At 45.8% G+C, this 20,229-nt stretch overlaps 1 protein-coding gene and 2 pseudogenes across 1 annotated transcript in view; 1 reads left to right on the top strand and 2 right to left on the bottom strand.

Annotated features, from left to right (window-relative positions):
• LOC134971216 (microsomal glutathione S-transferase 2-like) overlaps window positions 1–20,229 on the bottom strand; it is a 111,793-nt gene that overhangs the window by 7,002 nt on the left and 84,562 nt on the right. Inside the window, exons 5-6 of the mRNA XM_063946494.1 lie at window positions 6,809–6,879; window positions 4,187–4,268 (exon numbers count right to left, since the gene is read on the bottom strand). Coding sequence (XP_063802564.1) covers window positions 4,187–4,268; window positions 6,809–6,879 — 153 coding nt within the window. The remainder of the gene's footprint in view (window positions 1–4,186; window positions 4,269–6,808; window positions 6,880–20,229) is intronic.
• LOC134946987 (5S ribosomal RNA) lies at window positions 11,582–11,700 on the bottom strand (annotated as a pseudogene).
• On the top strand, window positions 14,794–14,912 carry LOC134948971 (5S ribosomal RNA; annotated as a pseudogene).

The following is a 20,229-nucleotide window of genomic DNA, read 5'->3' as shown; positions in this document are numbered from 1 at the left end:
ATTGCTGCCCAGGGCGTCCCCAGCAGCGCCCTGCACCCTCCGTGACCGCTTGGTGTGAAGTGTGTGACAACAATGGCGCACAGCTGCAGTGCTGTGCGCTACCTTCATGAAGACTGAAGAGCCTTCTGCCGCCTGTTTCCGGACCTTCAATCTTCAGCATCTGTAAGGGGGGTCGGCGGCGCGGCTCCGGGACGAACCCCAGGGTGAGACCTGTGTTCCGACTCCCTCTGGAGCTAATGGTGTCCAGTAGCCTAAGAATCCAATCCATCCTGCACGCAAGTGAGTTGAAATTCTCTCCCCTAAGTCCCTCGATGCAGTGAGCCTGTTGCCAGCAGGACTCACTGAAAATAAAAAACCTAAAAACTTTTTCTAAGCAGCTCTTTAGGAGAGCCACCTAGATTGCACCCTGCTCGGACGAGCACAAAAACCTAACTGAGGCTTGGAGGAGGGTCATAGGGGGAGGAGCCAGTACACACCACCTAATCCTAAAGCTTTATTTTTGTGCCCTGTCTCCTGCGGAGCCGCTATTCCCCATGGTCCTGACGGAGTCCCCAGCATCCACTTAGGACGTTAGAGAAATTAGCTTATCAGTCCTACACACCACCTGTCGGGGTATCACAATTGCACTATAGTCCAATGAGACAAGAATGCAAGATCTTAATATAGCCGCACCTCCACAGCAAGTGTCCTTGTATATTGGGGGTCATCCTGAGTTGATCGTAGCTGTGCTAAATTTAACACAGCTACGATCATGAACTCAGACATGCGTGGGGACGCCCAGCACAGGGCTAGGCTGCCCCGCATGTCAGGCCCCCCCACCCTCACCTGCAGAAGTGCAAAGGCATCACACAGCGGCGATGCATTTGGCGTGCTGGCCGGGAGCTACTCATCGCTCCCCGGCCCGCAGCAGCTGCGTGTGACGTCACGCAGCTGCTGCGGGCCACTCCCCGCACGGTCCGGCCATGCCTGCGTTGGCCGGACCGCGCCCACGAAACGGCGGCCAAACGCCGCCGTTTCGCCCCTCCCGCCCATCAACCACCTCTGCCTGTCAATCAGGCAGAGGCGATCGTTGCGCAACGACGGGCGGCCATGCGCCGGCGCACTGCGACACCAGCGCATGCGCGGTTCTGACCCGATTGCTACGCTGCGAAAAACTGCAGCGTGCGATCGGGTCGGAATGACCCCCATTATTTCAAAATGTTATCTTAGAACAGGAGTCATAGATAGTATAGTGCAAAGGTTCTCAAACTCGGTCCTTGGGGGCCCACACAGTGCATGTTTTGCAGGTCTCCTCGCAGAATCGCAAGTGAAATAATTAGCTCCACCTGTGGACCTTTTAAAATGTGTCAGTGAGTAATTAATACACCTGTGCACCTGCTGGGTTACCTGCAAAACATGCACTGTGTGGGCTCCCGAGGACCGAGTTTGAGAACCTCTGGTATAGTGGAAGATGGAACAATTGCACAGCGTCTATACACCGTTGCTCAGTACTAAGCAGAGCAGCCAGTGAGTGACAGAAGCCTCCCAATTCCCCTTCCCCCACACACACCTCTGGGCACTGCTGTCCGTGTGTGGGTCAGCGGGACAGTCCCCCAAAAATGAGACTGTCCCGCGAAAATCGGGACAGTTGGGAGGTATGGTGCTATACCACATGTGTGTGGCTCAAACATACATTGACCAGAGTTGGGGAAACTGCTTGTACTTTCCCTAGTACTTTGGGGCCTCATAGTGAATCTTCCAGTCTCTTTTATGAAGCGAGCAAACATGAAGGCTAAGATTGGTTGTCTAAGTGACCCAGAAGCAAAAGTGGCGCAAGTGATTTTACAGATGTGTCCTCAAACATCTGTCCTCTTTTGCGCCATATGGCACCAGACACCTGATGTGACATAGACACTCTGCCGCAGGTAGCCATTCTCATCCTTTAGTATTTTTTCCAAAATCTTGCTTCACTGGCTGTTATCCAATTGCTGGCGGTAATTTACCGTACAGCAAAAACAGCCATTTTAGACCGATAGACAGTATTATCAGGCTTTCCGTACAAAGACCACTGTGTCTTTGTACGGATAGTCTGATAATACTATCGGACTAAAATGCAGCTATAGCGTACATCTCTGACCAGGCCCTTCATTCCCTAATAGTGTACTAAATATCTAGGATTACTATTTTTGTTGCATATGAATTGGTGGTAGTAAGTGGCAGTATAACATGCATATTGTAATAGAAAGTTGCATGGCCTGGCTAAGTCGCAAAGTCCCTGGCACTCCAAATAGGGTTATGTGTAACAATTTGAGGATAGGTGTATGTGGACAAATCTGTATCATTAGATAACTATAGGGATGATGTATAATGCAGTTAAAAGAGTGGCCTATAGTGGACCAGTGAAAAAGTTGCCCATATCAACAAACCAGCATCTGCCTATCATTTTTTACAATCATAAATCCTTCCTCAAAGCTGATTGGTTGCTACGGGTAACTTCTAACTGGTCCATTTTTCACTGTTAATACATCAACCAATTATATGCAATAAAATATGTGCTCAATATGAAATATGTTGTTTTCAACACTACAATGGGCTCCTGTAACTAGAATTATTGATTGGCGAGTAGATCCTATTTTGACATGACATCACATAACATGCTCAGGTTACAGCTGACATGGCACTGACATGACATCACATAACAAGCTCAGGTTACAGCTGACATGGCACTGACATGACATCACATAACATGCTCAGGTTACAGCTGACATGGCACTGACATGACATCACATAACATGCTCAGGTTACAGCTGACATGGCATTGACATCACATAACATGCTCAGGTTACAGCTGACATGGCACTGACATGACATCTCATAACAAGCTCAGGTTACAGCTGACATGGCATTGACATGACATCACATAACATGCTCAGGTTACAGCTGACATGGCATTGACATGACATCACATAACATGCTCAGGTTACAGCTGACATGGCATTGACATCACATAACATGCTCAGGTTATAGCTGACATGACATCACATAACAAGCTCAGGTTACAGCTGACATGGCACTGACATGACATGACATGACATCACATAACATGCTCAGGTTACAGCTGACATGGCATTGACATCACATAACATGCTCAGGTTACAGCTGACATGGCACTGACATGACATCTCATAACAAGCTCAGGTTACAGCTGACATGGCATTGACATCACATAACATGCTCAGGTTACAGCTGACATGGCACTGACATGACATCACATAACATGCTCAGGTTACAGCTGACATGGCACTGACATCACATAACATGCTCAGGTTATAGCTGACATGACATCACATAACAAGCTCAGGTTACAGCTGACATGGCACTGACATGACATGACATCACATAACATGCTCAGGTTACAGCTGACATGGCATTGACATCACATAACATGCTCAGGTTACAGCTGACATGGCACTGACATGACATCTCATAACAAGCTCAGGTTACAGCTGACATGGCATTGACATCACATAACATGCTCAGGTTACAGCTGACATGGCACTGACATGACATCACATAACATGCTCAGGTTACAGCTGACATGACATCACATAACAAGCTCAGGTTACAGCTGACATGGCACTGACATGACATCACATAACATGCTCAGGTTACAGCTGACATGGCATTGACATCACATAACATGCTCAGGTTACAGCTGACATGGCACTGACATGACATCACATAACATGCTCAGGTTACAGCTGACATGGCATTGACATCACATAACATGCTCAGGTTACAGCTGACATGGCACTGACATGACATCACATGACAAGCTCAGGTTACAGCTGACATGGCATTGACATCACATAACATGCTCAGGTTACAGCTGACATGGCACTGACATGACATCACATAACATGCTCCGGTTACAGCTGACATGGCACTGACATGACATCTCATAACATGCTCAGTTTACAGCTGACATGGCACTGACATGACATCACATAACATGCTCAGGTTACAGCTGACATGGCACTGACATGACATCACATAACATGCTCAGGTTATAGCTGACATGACATCACATAACATGCTCAGGTTACAGCTGACATGGCATTGACATGACATCACATAACATGCTCAGGTTACAGCTGACATGGCATTGCTGATATTTTTTCCATTTTAAACAAGGAGCAATACTTACCTGCCCTGAGCAGACTCCACATAGCCCTTAAAATAGATGTGACGTGCAAATATATATAGTAACCCAAAAGCAGCAGCCACTTCTGTAAAAAAAGAAGAAAAACAGAGATAAAAGAAGCCCTGTTTTATAATGAAACACCCTGTCCCCATGGGGTCTATTCATTACTAATCGCATACTCAATGCAATCTGGGCATTATATTAGCGCCCAAATTGCATTGCAGTATGCAATTACACTGCACAAATGTATTCCAGAGAACTGCTGGGACAGGGGCTCGAAAGAAGCACGTTACTGCGATTTGCTCGGAGTGGTCACGGGACTCATGCGCATGCTCTGACCTCGGCGGACATTAGCGGGAATGGTTCTGAGGAATCCTCTGTCAGCTAAATTTGCCATCTGTAGCCCATGGGCTACAGCGGACTAACACCATCTTCAGGTGACATTAGCTTTGGGGGCCAAGACTTTATAAATCTGACAGCATTGCATCCCCCATAGAAACCCACAGTGGTTGCGTCTGCTGTCATCAATATCGGAGATATCTGCTGCAGTCCTCTGTGCTACATGCTGGTGATACTAAATATTTTTGGTTTCCCCCCAAAAACTGATGTTTTCGGGTAATAAGCTGCAAAGATTTAACGATAAATGGGCCCCTATGTCTCCTATGTTTTTGTCTGTTGTCACAGAGGGTACATAATGGAGTCCATGCAGAATAGTGGGGCAGATGTATTAACCTGGAGAAGGTATAAGGAAGTGATAAACCAGTGATATGCGCAAGGTGATAAAGGCACCAGCCAATCAGCTCCAATATGCAAATGAACAGTTAGGATCTTATTGGCTGGTACTTTTATCATCTTGCACATATCACTGGTTTATCACTTCCTTATGCCTTCTCCAGGTTAATACATCTGCCCCGGTGTTTGTAGCCAGGTACATTGTAAGAGCAGGTCACTGGTACAGTGACAGACTCTAATTGTAAAGATGCAGAAATCACCTGTTTTAAAGAGATGACATTACTTCTTTTTAGTAACAAACAAGTGCAGAAAAACTACTTCATTATGGGGCACACAATTAAATACAGTTTAACATTTGAAACTTATTGTATGTAATAGTGTGACCCATAGTGAAGTGCCCTATAGTGAAGTACTCTTTCTGCCCTTTTTTCCTGCCCCGCAATTGGTCTGAACATGCCTCTGTTGTTCGCACCGTGCCACCCAAAGCCGCAACGCCACCCCCAAAATGCTGCAACACCGCCTCCTGCCGTGACTTAGATTGTGATCGTAATCTAAGTCCTCACGCATGTGCGCAGCATGGTGCACACATGCGCAGAAGTGCTGAAATTGACAAATAAAGATTTCCGCACTTCTACTTCCATGCTGAACTAGGCCCTTATATAAATGTGTCCACTTCCAGTGCTGGAACCATCTTCCCTCCTTTCTCTCGTCCTGTCAAAATGGAACCAGTTTGAACATATGGAGGAAACTACAGTTTAATTAAATGAGACTAATATTCATGTATTAACAGTTTCTTATATAGCGCAGCATATTCCGTTGTGCTTTACAAATGGAAACAATGATAAAACAAAACTGGGTAATAACAAACAGTGATAGAGGTAGGAATGCCCTGCGTGCAAGCTTACAATCTATTATGAAATAGGCATGGATACACAAGGATAGGTGCTATTTATTGCATATTTGTCCACCAGATTGCAGAGACTCTTGGTGGGCTGCATGATATGGTAACACAGCAATGTTGGTCTGGGGTCAGGAGGATGGGAAAGTGAAGAAAGAGAAAATATGTGGAGGATATGTGTGAACTGTACAGATGGGATGTAACTGGATAGGAAAGCTTATGAAGGTTGAGTGAGCAGTTCTGGAATGTGATAAGCTAGCCTGAAGAGGTGAGTATTCAGGGAACATTTGAAGGTATGGAGGCTAGAGGAGAGTCTTATTGTGCGTGGTAGGGAATTCCACAGAGTGGGTGCTGTCCGAAAACAGTCCTGCAATCGTGAATGGGAGCAAGTAATGAGTATGGATGAGAGATGTAGATCTTGTGAAGAGCGGAGAGGTCGGGATGGGAGATATTTTGAGATGAGGAAAGAGATGTACATTGTTGTAGTTTGGTTAATGGCCTTATGTGTGAGTAAAAGTATTTTATATTGAATGCGGTAGAATACAGGTAACCAATGGAGGGACTGACAGAGCAGATCTGCAGCCGATGAACGTCTAGCGAGAAAGATTAGCCTCGCAGCTGCATTCAGAATGGATTGTAGTGCAGCGAGTCTTTTTTTGGTAAGACCAGTAAGATATTCTACTCAACCATGTGTAAGGATCTCTGTACAAACACATCTATTGATGACCATAACCCTGATTATTTTAACCATTGTCTTGTTATTATTATTATTATTGACCTGCCAGTAATGCTGCCAATTCCAGATGGGCGCCACAGTAATATTTAATTATACACAGTTATGCAGACTTGTGATTTCAAAACTAGCAAATGTTTGGATATATACTGTAAGTGCGCTACGTCCCAGAAGCAGCACTTTCATTTGTTTGCAGACAAAATATCATAAATAAGTTAGAGATAATGGGAAGATTTATCCCCTGATAAAAATGTCACATTACCTTCATAAAAGAATAAGCCAGCCATCCACAGTACAACCAGGAATACTGGATAGAACTCTACACAGTTCTGTCTAGAAGGGCAGAGAGAAAAGTTGAGATTAGTTTAGATGTTTAGTCTGTGTAAATAATCTGAGTTATACAATGATAAACAACTTTTACTGAAACCATGATAGGAACTCATTCTGTCTTTTATATGAAATATCCTACTTTAAGACTTAGAGCTACTATCAGCGTTGGCCCCTACCTCAGTGTTCTGGGTGGGCTGAGGGGGCTCTGTTGGTCTGCAAATGCTCCCATGCGTGGGATGGCAATCCCACACATGCACACAAATTAATAAGCAGGCTTCTAGGGATTGCATCAGCTGCATTCCTTAAAAGCTAGTTAGGGTTGTTACCATTGGAAGTGCCCTCTCCGCTAATGCAGTCCGCACTGGCAGATGTTGTGGGAGAAAACACCTCCCCTTGGGGCAGCCTGTCCATCATGTGATCAGCAGGGAGCACTTCCAATGGGAAGCCATTGGCACAGGCTGTCACTGGGGTGGTGTACTTAACTTGTGCGGGTGGGGGAGGGGAAACCGTAAGTAAAGGGTTGGGGAGAACCCCTACATAAAATTCAGCACTGGGGCTACTACTGACAATGAAAATATACGAAAGAATAGAAATACAGTGCATCCGGAAAGTATTCACAGCGCTTCACTTTTTCCACATTTTGTTATGTTACAGCCTAATTCCAAAATGGAATAATTTAATTTGCTAATTTATTAAAAATAAAAAAAATAAGGAATCACATGTACATAAGTATTCACAGCCTTTGCCATGAAGCTCAAAATTGAGCTCAGTTGCATCCTGTTTCCACTGATCATCCTTGAGATGTTCCTACAGCTTAATTGGAGTCCACCTGTGGTAAATTCAGTTGATTGGACATGATTTGGAAAGGCACACACCTGTCTATATAAGGTCCCACACTTGACAGTGCATGTTTGAGCATGAACCAAGCATGAAGTCAAAAGAATTGTCTGTAGACCTCTGAGACAGGATTGTCTCGAGGCACAAATCTGGGGAAGGGTACAGAAAAATATCTGCTGCTTTGAATGTCCCAATGAGCACAGTGGCCTACTGTACATCATCCGTAAATGGAAGACGTTCAGAACAAACAGGACTCTTTCTAGAGCTGGCCATCCATCTAAACTGGACAATCAGGGGAGAAGGGCCCTAGTTAGGGAGGTGACCAAGAACTCGATGGTCACTCTGTCAGAGCTACAGCATTCCTCTGTGGAGAGAGTAGAACCGTCCAGAAGAACAACCATCTCTGCAGCAATCCACTAATCAGGCCTGTATGATAGAGTGACTAGACGCAGGGCCGGCGCCACCATTAGGCAGCTTTAGGCAGCTGCCTATGGGCGGCAACATTTGAAGGGCGGCGCTGAGTGCAGCAAAAAAAAAAAAGGAAGTGACTGCTCTGTGCTCGCCACCGCTCACCCAGTGTCAGATCTGGCGGATCAAAACCACGTATAGAGCTGTTCCCATCTTCCCCTCTTGTGTCGCTCACTCCCCCCACAACCTCCCGACCTGATTAGTATGTAGCAGATGATCTGCTCCCTCCGCCGGCGCCGGGTCCACAAACCAGGTAAGGAGGCAACAAAGCTGCCGGAGCCTGTGGAGGAGGCGGGGGGCGGGACCTTAACCCGATGTGGAGAGGGCTTCCCCAACCACTGGTGGATCCCCTTGCCATTTATGATACTTTTCTTTAACTGGCAGCACGGGTAAAGTGACTCTCGTGGTTGCTTCACCGGGAGCTCGGGCTGTGTGTCTCTCACTCTTCCCCCCCCCCCGCCTGTCCCCACCTCGCAACTCATCCTGCCGAGAGGTGAGTAGCAGCGTAGGAACGTGCAGGCGCCGCGCCATACATTGCTCCCTGGCAGCGTCCTGCATCTGCTCTCCCTGGCCTGCACCTGTTTGCTCCGTGCAGACGGGGTTGAGCCACCTCCTCCTACACAGTGACTGCCGTGTGGGACACTATCCCGACATTTTGCCCCTCCCACCGGTGCTGTGGACACGTATGGGGACTTCTATGTGGTTGGGGAGTGAGGTAGGGTTCTGTGCAACATTACAGAAGTGTGAGTTACAGCCCCAGTGTCACACAGCATCACACTACCCTGTGTTTTTATATATATATATATATATATATATATATACATAGAAACAGTCCACTGGTGTAGGATAACCAAATACTTCCCCCAGGCAGGAACCAGGCGGCACTCCACGGATTTTTGAAAATAGCAGCTTATTTATTTAAAGTGCAAAACAGTGCATCATAGTGAGCATAATTCCATCCCGACGTTTCAACGCCCGTAGGCGTTTTTTTCAAGGTGCTCAGAACAGGTGTAAAAACACAAAACGTGCCAATGGGAAGCCATTGGCACGTTTTGTGTTTTTACACCTGTTCTGAGCACCTTGAAAAAAACGCCTACGGGCGTTGAAACGTCGGGATGGAATTATGCTCACTATGATGCACTGTTTTGCACTTTAAATAAATAAGCTGCTATTTTCAAAAATCCGTGGAGTGCCGCCTGGTTCCTGCCTGGGGGAAGTATTTGGTTATCCTACACCAGTGGACTGTTTCTATGTATGCATTCATGGGATGGCACCCCGGTGGCTGATATATGAGTGAGTGCCTGCTACACCCTTCTTGTTATATATATATATATATATATATATATATATATATATATATATATATATTGCAATAGGGGAAGGCTTGTCGGCGCTTAACCGCGATACCGAATTATACTAGAATGTAGACCAGAGTGTTATGAATGATTGAAAAGTTCTCCTTATTCAGACACTCCCTTAGATATATTTGGGCGTCAGCTATACCTTAAAGAGAGAAGCGTTGGTAAAGTGCTTCATGGCCCTAATTCCGAGTTGTTCGCTCGCAAGGCGATTTTAGCAGAGTTACACATGCTAAGCCGCCGCCTACTGGGAGTGAATCTTAGCTTCTTAAAATTGCGAACGATGTATTCGCAATATTGCGATTACAAACTACTTAGCAGTTTCTGAGTAGCTTCAACCTTACTCGGCATCTGCGATCAGTTCAGTGCTTGTCGTTCCTGGTTTGACGTCACAAACACACCCAGCGTTCGCCCAGACACTCCTCCGTTTCTCCAGCCACTCCCGCGTTTTTTCCGGAAACGGTAGCGTTTTTATCCACACGCCCATAAAACGCCGTGTTTCCGCCCAGTAACACCCATTTCCTGTCAATCACACTACGATCGCCGGAGCGAAGAAAAAGCCGTGAGTAAAAATACTATCTTCATAGCAAAATTACTTGGCGCAGTCGCAGTGCGAACATTGCGCATGCGTACTAAGCAGAAAAACGCTGCGATGCGAAGAAAAATACCGAGCGAACGACTCGGAATGAGGGCCCATGTACAGTGTAAAAGTAAAAGGGAATAAGGTGATTTTCAGCGACCAATGGTGTCTTATAATTTGGAGGAGACTCAGTAAAAAATTTTTTTTATAAAAATAGTAAAAATTTAATAGACTGTAATTAGCACCAACATAAAAGTAAATAAAAATAAATAAAAGCAATGGCCCTAAGACAAGGAGCCAGCAATTAAATGAGAAATCAATGGAACTAATTAAAAGATGTAAAAAAATGCATACAATTAATAGTTCAAGCTAATAAAAGACAGGAGAATGAATTCCTAACAGTATAAAATTGGAAGTAAGATCAACATAAAAATAGTATGAAAAAGGTTCTTAGCTTTTTTGAGAGGATATATATCGTAACACCCAACGCGTTTCGTCCTCTCTGGACTTCACCAAGGGGTGGCATATGACTGGGACAGATCATCTATATATACCTAAGTAAATGAGGAAGTGATTGCTACATCACTTCCTGTCAATTAACAAATGTCAAATTAGTCAATGTGTTTATACACATCAAAAACGAAGCTGTAATAGCCTTGCAGCATGGTATCCCCATGCCGTGCAAAACCGCTTTTGAATGGAGTCATTATTGTGTTTAAAAAGTCAGTTTCAACACTTTTAGACTTATGATCCTGGACTTCCTGTCCGGATCGTGGGTGACGTCACGTCCGCCCCACTTCCGGCGTCCGGCAGTCCTCATTGCGCATGCGCCGACCGCGGGTTAGATGGTGTTGGTATCGTACGTCTGCCGTGCATATATTCTCCCATCAGAGGCAGGGAAGAGTTCGTACAGCGGCGGCCATGTTCTTGAAGCATGTTCATCTCAAGCAACTGTTTGTGTGATCATGTCATCGCGGCGGCCATCTTTGTTGTGACTTTTCATATTGAAATATGCTCATTAGACCGAGAAAAAAGAAAGAAATATGATTTTAAGACTACTGTGAATGCAAATATTAATATTACATTCCACTGGTGCCCCTGATTACAGGAGTGTTTGCATAGCATATATATATATAATGGATGTATATCCACTACTTGATATCACCGCATTGGGCACAGGGATAGTAAATAATTATAGTATTTATAATGGAGGAGATTGGGTTAAGAGACTTAAAGGTGTTAGTTTTTTGCAGTGTTGAAATCTGTATACAAAAACTGCATGGAAGCGGTGAGTGAAGACATTCATATACAGGAGTGAATCAGCGGCAGACAGATTTCTAGGTGTGTTAGAAAGACAATCAGGTGTTAGCCTGGTTGTTAGAATAGATCAGCTTCTTTTTTAGGTACCCACATTCCACGTAAGGAAGTTAGTACAATATCCTCATAGCCCTTGCACACAAAGTTATTACAGCACCCAGTATTCCATGATGGTTCCCCATCTATGTACTAACTGGGCCCAGCACTGCTTGGCTTCCAAGATCGAACGGAGTTGGGCATCTCCAGTGCGGTATGGCTGTATAATTGGCATGGTTTTTTGGAGGTATCATAATGTGATTACGTGGTTTGGGAGGTAGCCCAAATAGAAATAGAAGCAGAGAGAGGACAGGTTAATATAATAGGAACAGGATGTAGTCAGCTTACGTTACAGAAAGGGGGCTATTTCATAGCCCTCGTTGAAGCCATCAGGATGCAGGGTATTGAGTTTAAAAATCCAGTACATTTCCCTTTTTGATAAGAGGTTAGAGAGGTCTCCGCCTCTCTCGCCCAGTGAGACTAGTTCAATGCCCTTGAAGGTTAGATCGTCCGGGTCCGAGTTGTGACAAGCATGGAAATGTTTCGATACTGCGTGTGTCAGTACTTTGTTTTTAATGTTCCTTATATGTTCCTGAATGCGGATTTTCAAAGGTCTTTTCGTTTTACCTATGTACTTCATCCCACATGAGCACTCCAGCATGTATATCACTGACACCGTATTACAGTTAATGAACTGCTTGATCTTATAGTCTTTCTCTCCGTTTGTTTTCTTAAAAGTTTTTCTTATGGGGTGTACGTAGCGGCATACATTGCAGCGGCCGCATTTATAGCATCCGACGCATTTGGGCATGCTTGATCTTACTTCCGGGTTCCTTAACATGCTTGGTGCCACCAGATCTTTAAGGTTTTGCGATTTCCTAAATACCACAAGAGGGTCTTTTGGGAGATAGTCTTTCAAAATCGGATCCATCAGGAGAATGTTCCAGTGTTTTTTTAAGGTTTTCTTAATAATGTTCTCATGTCTACTAAACGTAGTGACAAACCTCACTGTATCATCTCTTTTTTCCTTGGATTTATATTTCAAAAGTTGTTTCCTCTCCAAATTCTTGGCCTTCAGGTTGGCTTCTTCCAAAAGGTGGTTCGGATATCCTTTTTCTTTGAATCTTTCGGTGTATACCTGCAGTTGTTGGTCTCGGTCCTCAGTATCCTTACAGTTCCGAGCAATTCTGTTGAACTGGGAGAAGGGGATATTATTCTTCCATTGTTGACTGTGATTGCTTCGGTAGTGTACGTAGCTGTTCATATCCACTTCCTTAATGTAGTTCTTGGTGATCACTTCATTACCTGTATGTGTCAGAACCAAGTCGAGGAATTCTATCTTCTCTGTGCTTTCCTTTGCAGTAAAATGAAGATTCATGGAATTATTGGATAAGTACGTGAAGAATTCTTTAAAACTTGCACCGTCACCATCCCACACAAGCAAAATGTCATCTATATAACGTTTATAAAATGCAATATTTTGTTGGAATGGATGATCCTTAAAAATGTACTCATTTTCCCAATTTCCCATAAAAAGATTAGCGAAATTGGGCGCAAAAATTGTGCCCGTGGCGGTGCCGCAGATTTGTAAAAAAATAGGTGTCTAAAAATTTAAAATAGTTACGTTTCAAAATAAAATTCATTAGTTCACATAAAAATATCCTGTGCTCCTCTGTGATCTCTGCATCTTTACTCAGGAATCCATTACAGGCCTCTACACCCTTGTCGTGTTCTATGCAGGTGTAGAGCAACTGAACGTCTATGGTGATCCATCTATAAGTGTCTTTCCATTCAAATGAGTCCATCAGGTTCAGGACGGATGTAGTGTCTTTTAAATAAGCTGGCAGGTTCAACACATGTTTCCTCAGAAATACATCCACGTATTCGGATAGGTGTGACGTCAGTGAATCTATCCCGGCCACAATGGGTCTTCCTGGGGGATTCGTCATAGATTTATGCACCTTGGGTAAGAAGTAAAAAAATAAGATTTTACTCACCGGTAAATCTATTTCTCGTAGTCCGTAGTGGATGCTGGGAACTCCGAAAGGACCATGGGGAATAGCGGCTCCGCAGGAGACTGGGCACAACTAAAAGAAAGCTTTTAGACTACCTGGTGTGCACTGGCTCCTCCCACTATGACCCTCCTCCAAGCCTCAGTTAGGATACTGTGCCCGGAAGAGCTGACACAATAAGGAAGGATTTTGAATCCTGGGTAAGACTCATACCAGCCACACCAATCACACCGTATAACTCGTGATACCATATCCAGTTAACAGTATGAAACATAACTGAGCCTCTCAACAGATGGCTCATAACAATAACCCTTTAGTTAACAATAACTATGTACAAGTATTGCAGACAATCCGCACTTGGGATGGGCGCCCAGCATCCACTACGGACTACGAGAAATAGATTTACCGGTGAGTAAAATCTTATTTTCTCTAACGTCCTAGTGGATGCTGGGAACTCCGAAAGGACCATGGGGATTATACCAAAGCTCCCAAACGGGTGGGAGAGTGCGGATGACTCTGCAGCACCGAATGAGAGAACTCAAGGTCCTCCTCAGCCAGGGTATCAAATTTGTAGAATTTAGCAAACGTGTTTGCCCCTGACCAAGTTGCAGCTCGGCAAAGTTGTAAAGCCGAGACCCCTCGGGCAGCCGCCCAAGATGAGCCCACTTTCCTCGTGGAATGGGCTTTTACTGATTTAGGATGCGGCAATCCAGCCGCAGAATGCTCCAGCTGAATTGTCCTACAAATTCAGCGAGCAATAGTCTGCTTAGAAGCAGGAGCACCTATTTTGTTGGGTGCCTACAGGATAAAAAGCGACATCTTTACTTTCTGGGCCTAACCTTCTCAGTGGCTGTTCATCACAATGCTAACAGCCCTACCGTGTGATTTAATTGGTGTTTTGCCTGCACATAGGAACACTTGATACAAGTGAGCACCTACCCCTGTCTGTTTACCTTAGCAAGTGATTTGTATTGAAGGTAGCCTGTCAGAATATTGAATTTTTACACACTCCAAGCAGAATATATATATATATATTTTTTCAGTCTAACACAGTATTCAAACTGCTAGAGTGTGCCGCTAATATATAATCAGATGACAGTGCCTGCATAAAGACTTGGGCATATATCTGTTTCAGTTCTACCTTTGATCCTGTGTAATCTATTTTTTCCTATATCTGCAGACTCTCATCTATGATCCACAGGTTAATCCTGTGCCTAACGTAGACAGCAGATCTGCCACTTGCCTCTTCCTCTCTTTAAATCTTTACTAGGTGCACTCTCATTGGTGAGTCGACCAATACGTGTCCAACAATTACTACCATACCCCACCGATAGAGCCCGATCTCGTCCGATCTTGGAAGCAAAACGGTGGTGGGCTGGGTCAGTATCTGCGAGGGGGACCCCCAGAGAATACCTGGTGTTGTAATTTGTGACTCATCTCGACCGTAAACCAACAGCAGGATCACCACATTCTTTCTTTACCCTTTTTTTCCAATTGGTCTTTCTCCCCCCTTTCCTTCCCCTTCTCTTATCCCTTTCCTCCCCTTCCTCCACCTTCCCCCGCAATTCAACCTTGTTTTCCGTGGCTAGATTTCCTCCATATCCAGGATATTCCTAAAGCCCGTTATATACAATCACAAAGCATTACACACAGACACCTCCCCATGCATATGTAACTTACTAAGATTCATATGTGTGATACCGGTCCGATCATTTTTGACCCATTGAGGTCCTATTAAAACAAGCTTTGCTTGTGCTGGTTGGAGAGGATTTGGGTGTAGAACCCTAGTGTCTACACCTCCCTACAAGTCTATAAGGATAGACTAACCAGAACATTTCCAATTTTAACAAAAAATTATTTTTTCATTGTATAACCCTATACCTACATTGGTATTCTTCTGTTTCAACAATTAACTGTGGTGGAACATGAGAGTGTGGATTTATCTTAAAATGATTACCTAATAAAAGTTAAGCTTTAATAATTAGCTATATAACTACATAAAAACAAGAGTGCACCCACACAAGAGTCTTCTGCAATTCCTTTTTTCTCCAGGATAAAAAGCGAGTCAGTTTTCCCGACTCCAGCCGTCCTGGAAATATAAATTTTTAAGGCCCTGACTACGTCCAGTAACTTGGAATCTTCCAAGTCCCTAGTAGCCGCAGGCACTACAATAGGTTGGTTCAAGTGAAAAGCTGATACCACCTTAGGGAGAAACTGGGGACGAGTCCTCAATTCTGCCCTATCCATATGGAAAATCAGATAAGGGCTTTTACATGACAAAGCCGCCCATTCTGACACACGCCTGGCCGAAGCCAAGGCCAATAACATGACCACTTTCCACGTGAGATATTTCAAATCCACAGTTTTAAGTGGCTCAAACCAATGTGATTTTAGGAAACTCAACACCACGTTGAGATCCCAAGGTGCCACAGGAGGCACAAAAGGGGGCTGAATATGTAGCACTCCCTTTACAAATGTCTGAACTCCAGGCAGTGAAGCCAGTTCTTTCTGGAAGAAAATCGACAGAGCCGAAATCTGGACCTTAATGGAACCCAAGTTTAGGCCCATAGTCACTCCTGACTGTAGGAAGTGCAGAAAACGACCCAGCTGAAATTCCTCTGTTGGGGCCTTCCTGGCCTCACACCACGCAACATATTTTCGCCAAATACGGTGATAATGGTTTGCGGTTACTTCTTTCCTGGCTTTTATCAGCGTAGGAATGACTTCCTCCGGAATGCCCTTTTCCTTTAGGATCCGGAATTCAACCGCCATGCCGTCAAACGCAGCCGCGGTAAGTCTTGGAACAGACAGGGCCCCTGCTGTAGCAGATCCTGTCTGAGCGGTAGAGGCCATGGGTCCTCTGATATCATTTCTTGAAGTTCTGGGTACCAAGCTCTTCTTGGCCCATCCGGAACCACGAGTATCGTTCTTACTCCTCGTTTTCTTATTATTCTCAGTACCTTTGGTATGAGAGGCAGAGGAGGGAATACATAAACCAACTGGTACACCCACGGTGTCACTAGAGCGTCCACAGCTATTGCCTGAGGGTTCCTTGACCTGGCGCAATATCTAGTTTTTGGTTTAGGCGGGACGCCATCATGTCCACCTGTGGCCTTTCCCAACGGTTTACCAACAGTTGGAAGACTTCTGGATGAAGTCCCCACTCTCCCGGGTGTAGGTCGTGTCTGCTGAGGAAGTCTGCTTCCCAGTTGTCCACTCCCGGAATGAACACTGCTGACAGTGCTAAGACGTGATTTTCCGCCCATCGGAGAATCCTTGTGGCTTCTGCCATCGCCATCCTGCTTCTTGTGCCGCCCTGTCGGTTTACATGGGCGACTGCCGTGATGTTGTCTGATTGGATCAGTACTGGCTGGTTTTGAAGCAGAGGCCTTGCCAGACTTAGGGCATTGTAAATGGCCCTCAGTTCCAGAATATTTATGTGTAGGGACGACTCCTGACTTGACCAAAGTCCTTGGAAATTTCTTCCCTGTGTGACTGCCCCCCAGCCTCGAAGGCTGGCATCCGTGGTTACCAGGACCCAGTCCTGTATGCCGAATCTGCGGCCCTCTTGAAGATGAGCACTCTGCAGCCACCACAGTAAAGATACCCTGGTCCTTGGAGACACGGTTATCAGCCGATGCATCTGAAGATGCGATCCCGACCACTTGTCCAAGAGGTCCCACTGAAAGGTTCTTGCATGGAACCTGCCGAATGTAATTTTGCTTCGTAAGAAGCTACCATTTTTCCCAGGACTCGTATGCAGTGATGCACCGATACCTGTTTTGGTTTCAGGAGGTCTCTGACTAGAGATGACAGCTCCTTGGCTTTCTCCTGCGGGAGAAACACTTTTTTCTGTTCTGTGTCCAGAACCATCCCCAGGAACAGTAGGCGTGTGGTAGGAACCAGCTGTGACTTTGGAATGTATAGAACCCATCCGTGCTGTTGTAGCACTTCCCGAGATAGTGCTACTCCGACCAACAACTGCTCCTTGGACCTCGCCTTTATAAGGAGATCGTCCAAGTACGGGATAATTAAAACTCCCTTTTTTCGAAGGAGTATCATCATTTCTGCTATTACCTTGGTAAAGACCCTCGGTGCCGTGGACAGTCCAAACGGCAGTGTTTGGAATTGGTAATGGAAATCCTGTACCACAAATCTGAGGTACTCCTGGTGAGGATGGTAAATGGGGACATGTAGGTAAGCATCCTTGATGTCCAGGGATACCATGTAATCCCCCTCCTCCAGGCTTGCAATAACCGCCCTGAGCGATTCCATCTTGAACTTGAATTTTTTTATGTATGTGTTCAAGGATTTCAAATTTAAAATGGGTCTCACCGAACCGTCCGGTTTCGGTACCACAAACAGTGTGGAATAGTAACCCCGTCCTTGTTGAATTAGGGGCACCTTGACTATCACCTGCTGGGAATACAGCTTGTGAATTGCCTCTAGCACAGCCTCCCTGCCTGAGGGAGTTGTCGGCAAGGCAGATTTGAGGAAACGGCGGGGGGGGGAGACGCCTCGAATTCCAGCTTGTACCCCTGAGATACTACTTGAAGGATCCAGGGATCCACCTGTGAGCGAGCCCACTGATCGCTGAAATTTTTGAGGCGGCCCCCCACCGTACCTGGCTACGCCTGTGGAGCCCCCGCATCATGCGGTGGACTCAGATGAAGCGGGGGAAGAATTTTGATTCTGGGAACTGGCTGACTGGTGCAGCTTTTTCCCTCTTCCCTCATCTCTGTGCAGAAAGGAAGCGCCTTTGACCCGCTTGCTTTTCTGAAGCCGAAAGGACTGTACCTGATAATACAGTGCTTTCTTAGGCTGTGAGGAAACCTGAGGTAAAAATTTTTCTTCCCAGCTGTTGCTGTGGATACGAGGTCCCAGAGACCATCCCCAAACAATTCCTCACCCTTATAAGGCTCTATGTGCCTTTTAAAGTCAGCATCACCTGTCCAGTGTCGGGTCTCTAATACCCTCCTGACAGAATGGACATTGCATTAATTCTGGATGCCAGCCGGCAAAATATCCCTCTGTGCATCCCTCATATATAAGACGACGTCTTTAATATGCTCTTATGTTCGCAAAATAGTATCCCTGTTTGACAGGGTCATAGACCACGCTGCAGCAGCCCTATCTGCAGGTCTCAGTCTAGTACCTGAGTGTGTAAATACAGACTTCAGGATAGCCTCCTGCTTTTTATCAGCAGGTACCTTCAAAGTGGCCGTATCCTAAGACGGCAGTGCCACCTTTTTTGACAAACGTGTGAGCGCCTTATCCACCCTAGGGGATATCTCCCAGCGTAACTTATCCTCTGGCGGGAATGGGTACGCCATCAGTAACTTTTTAGAAATTACCAGTTTCTTATCGGGGGAACCCACGCTTTTTCACACTTCATTCACTCATTTGATGGGGGAACCAAACACTGCCTGCTTTTTCTCCCCAAACATAAAACCCTTTTTTAGTGGTACTTGGGTTAATGTCAGAAATGTGTAACACATTTTTTATTGCCGGGATCATGTAACGGATGTTCCTAGTGGATTGTGTATATGTCTCAACCTCGTCGACACTGGAGTCAGACTCCGTGTCGACATCTGTGTCTGCCATCTGAGGGAGCGGGCGTTTTTGAGCCCCTGATGGCCTTTGAGACGCCTGGGCAGGCGCGGGCTGAGAAGCCGGCTGTCCCACAGCTGTTACGTCATCCAGCCTTTTATGTAAGGAGTTGACACTGTCGGTTTATACCTTCCACCTATCCATTCACTCTGGTGTCGGCCCCACAGGGGGCGACATCACATTTATCGGCATCTGCTCTGCCACCACATTAGCCTCATCAAACGTGTCGACACAACCGTACCGACACACCGCACACACACAGGGAATGCTCTGACTGAGGACAGGACCCCACACAGCCCTTTGGGGAGACAGAGAGAGAGTATGCCAGCACACACCAGAGCGCTATATAATTTAGGGATTAACACTATATTGAGTGAATTTTCCCCAATAGCTGCTTGTATATACAATATTGCGCCTAAATTTAGTGCCCCCCCTCTCTTTTTAACCCTTTGAGCCTGCAAACTACAGGGGAGAGCCTGGGGAGCTGTCTTCCAGCTGCACTGTGAAGAGAAAATGGCGCCAGTGTGCTGAGGGAGATAGCTCCGCCCCTTTTTCGCTGACTTTTCTCCCGCTTTTTTATGGATTCTGGCAGGGGTATTTATCACATATATAGCCTCTGGGGCTATATATTGTGATATATTTGCCAGCCAAGGTGTTTTTATTGCTGCTCAGGGCGCCCCCCCCCAGCGCCCTGCACCCTCAGTGACCGGAGTGTGAAGTGTGTATGAGGAGCAATGGCGCACAGCTGCAGTGCTGTGCGCTACCTTGGTGAAGACTGATGTCTTCTGCCGCCGATTTTCCGGACCTCTTCTTGCTTCTGGCTCTGTAAGGGGGACGGCGGCGCGGCTCCGGGAACGAACACCAAGGTCGGGTCCTGCGGTCGATCCCTCTGGAGCTAATGGTGTCCAGTAGCCTAAGAAGCCCAAGCTAGCTGCAAGCAGGTAGGTTCGCTTCTTCTCCCCTTAGTCCCTCGATGCAGTGAGCCTGTTGCCAGCAGGTCTCACTGTAAAATAAAAAACCTAAAATAAACTTTCTTTCTAGGAGCTCAGGAGAGCCCCTAGTGTGCATCCAGCTCGGCCGGGCACAGAAATCTAACTGAGGCTTGGAGGAGGGTCATAGTGGGAGGAGCCAGTGC

Source organism: Pseudophryne corroboree, chromosome 1, assembly GCF_028390025.1.
Source record: "Pseudophryne corroboree isolate aPseCor3 chromosome 1, aPseCor3.hap2, whole genome shotgun sequence".
NCBI classification, from domain to species: Eukaryota; Metazoa; Chordata; class Amphibia; order Anura; family Myobatrachidae; genus Pseudophryne; species Pseudophryne corroboree.
This window is presented reverse-complemented; position numbering and strand designations above follow the sequence as displayed.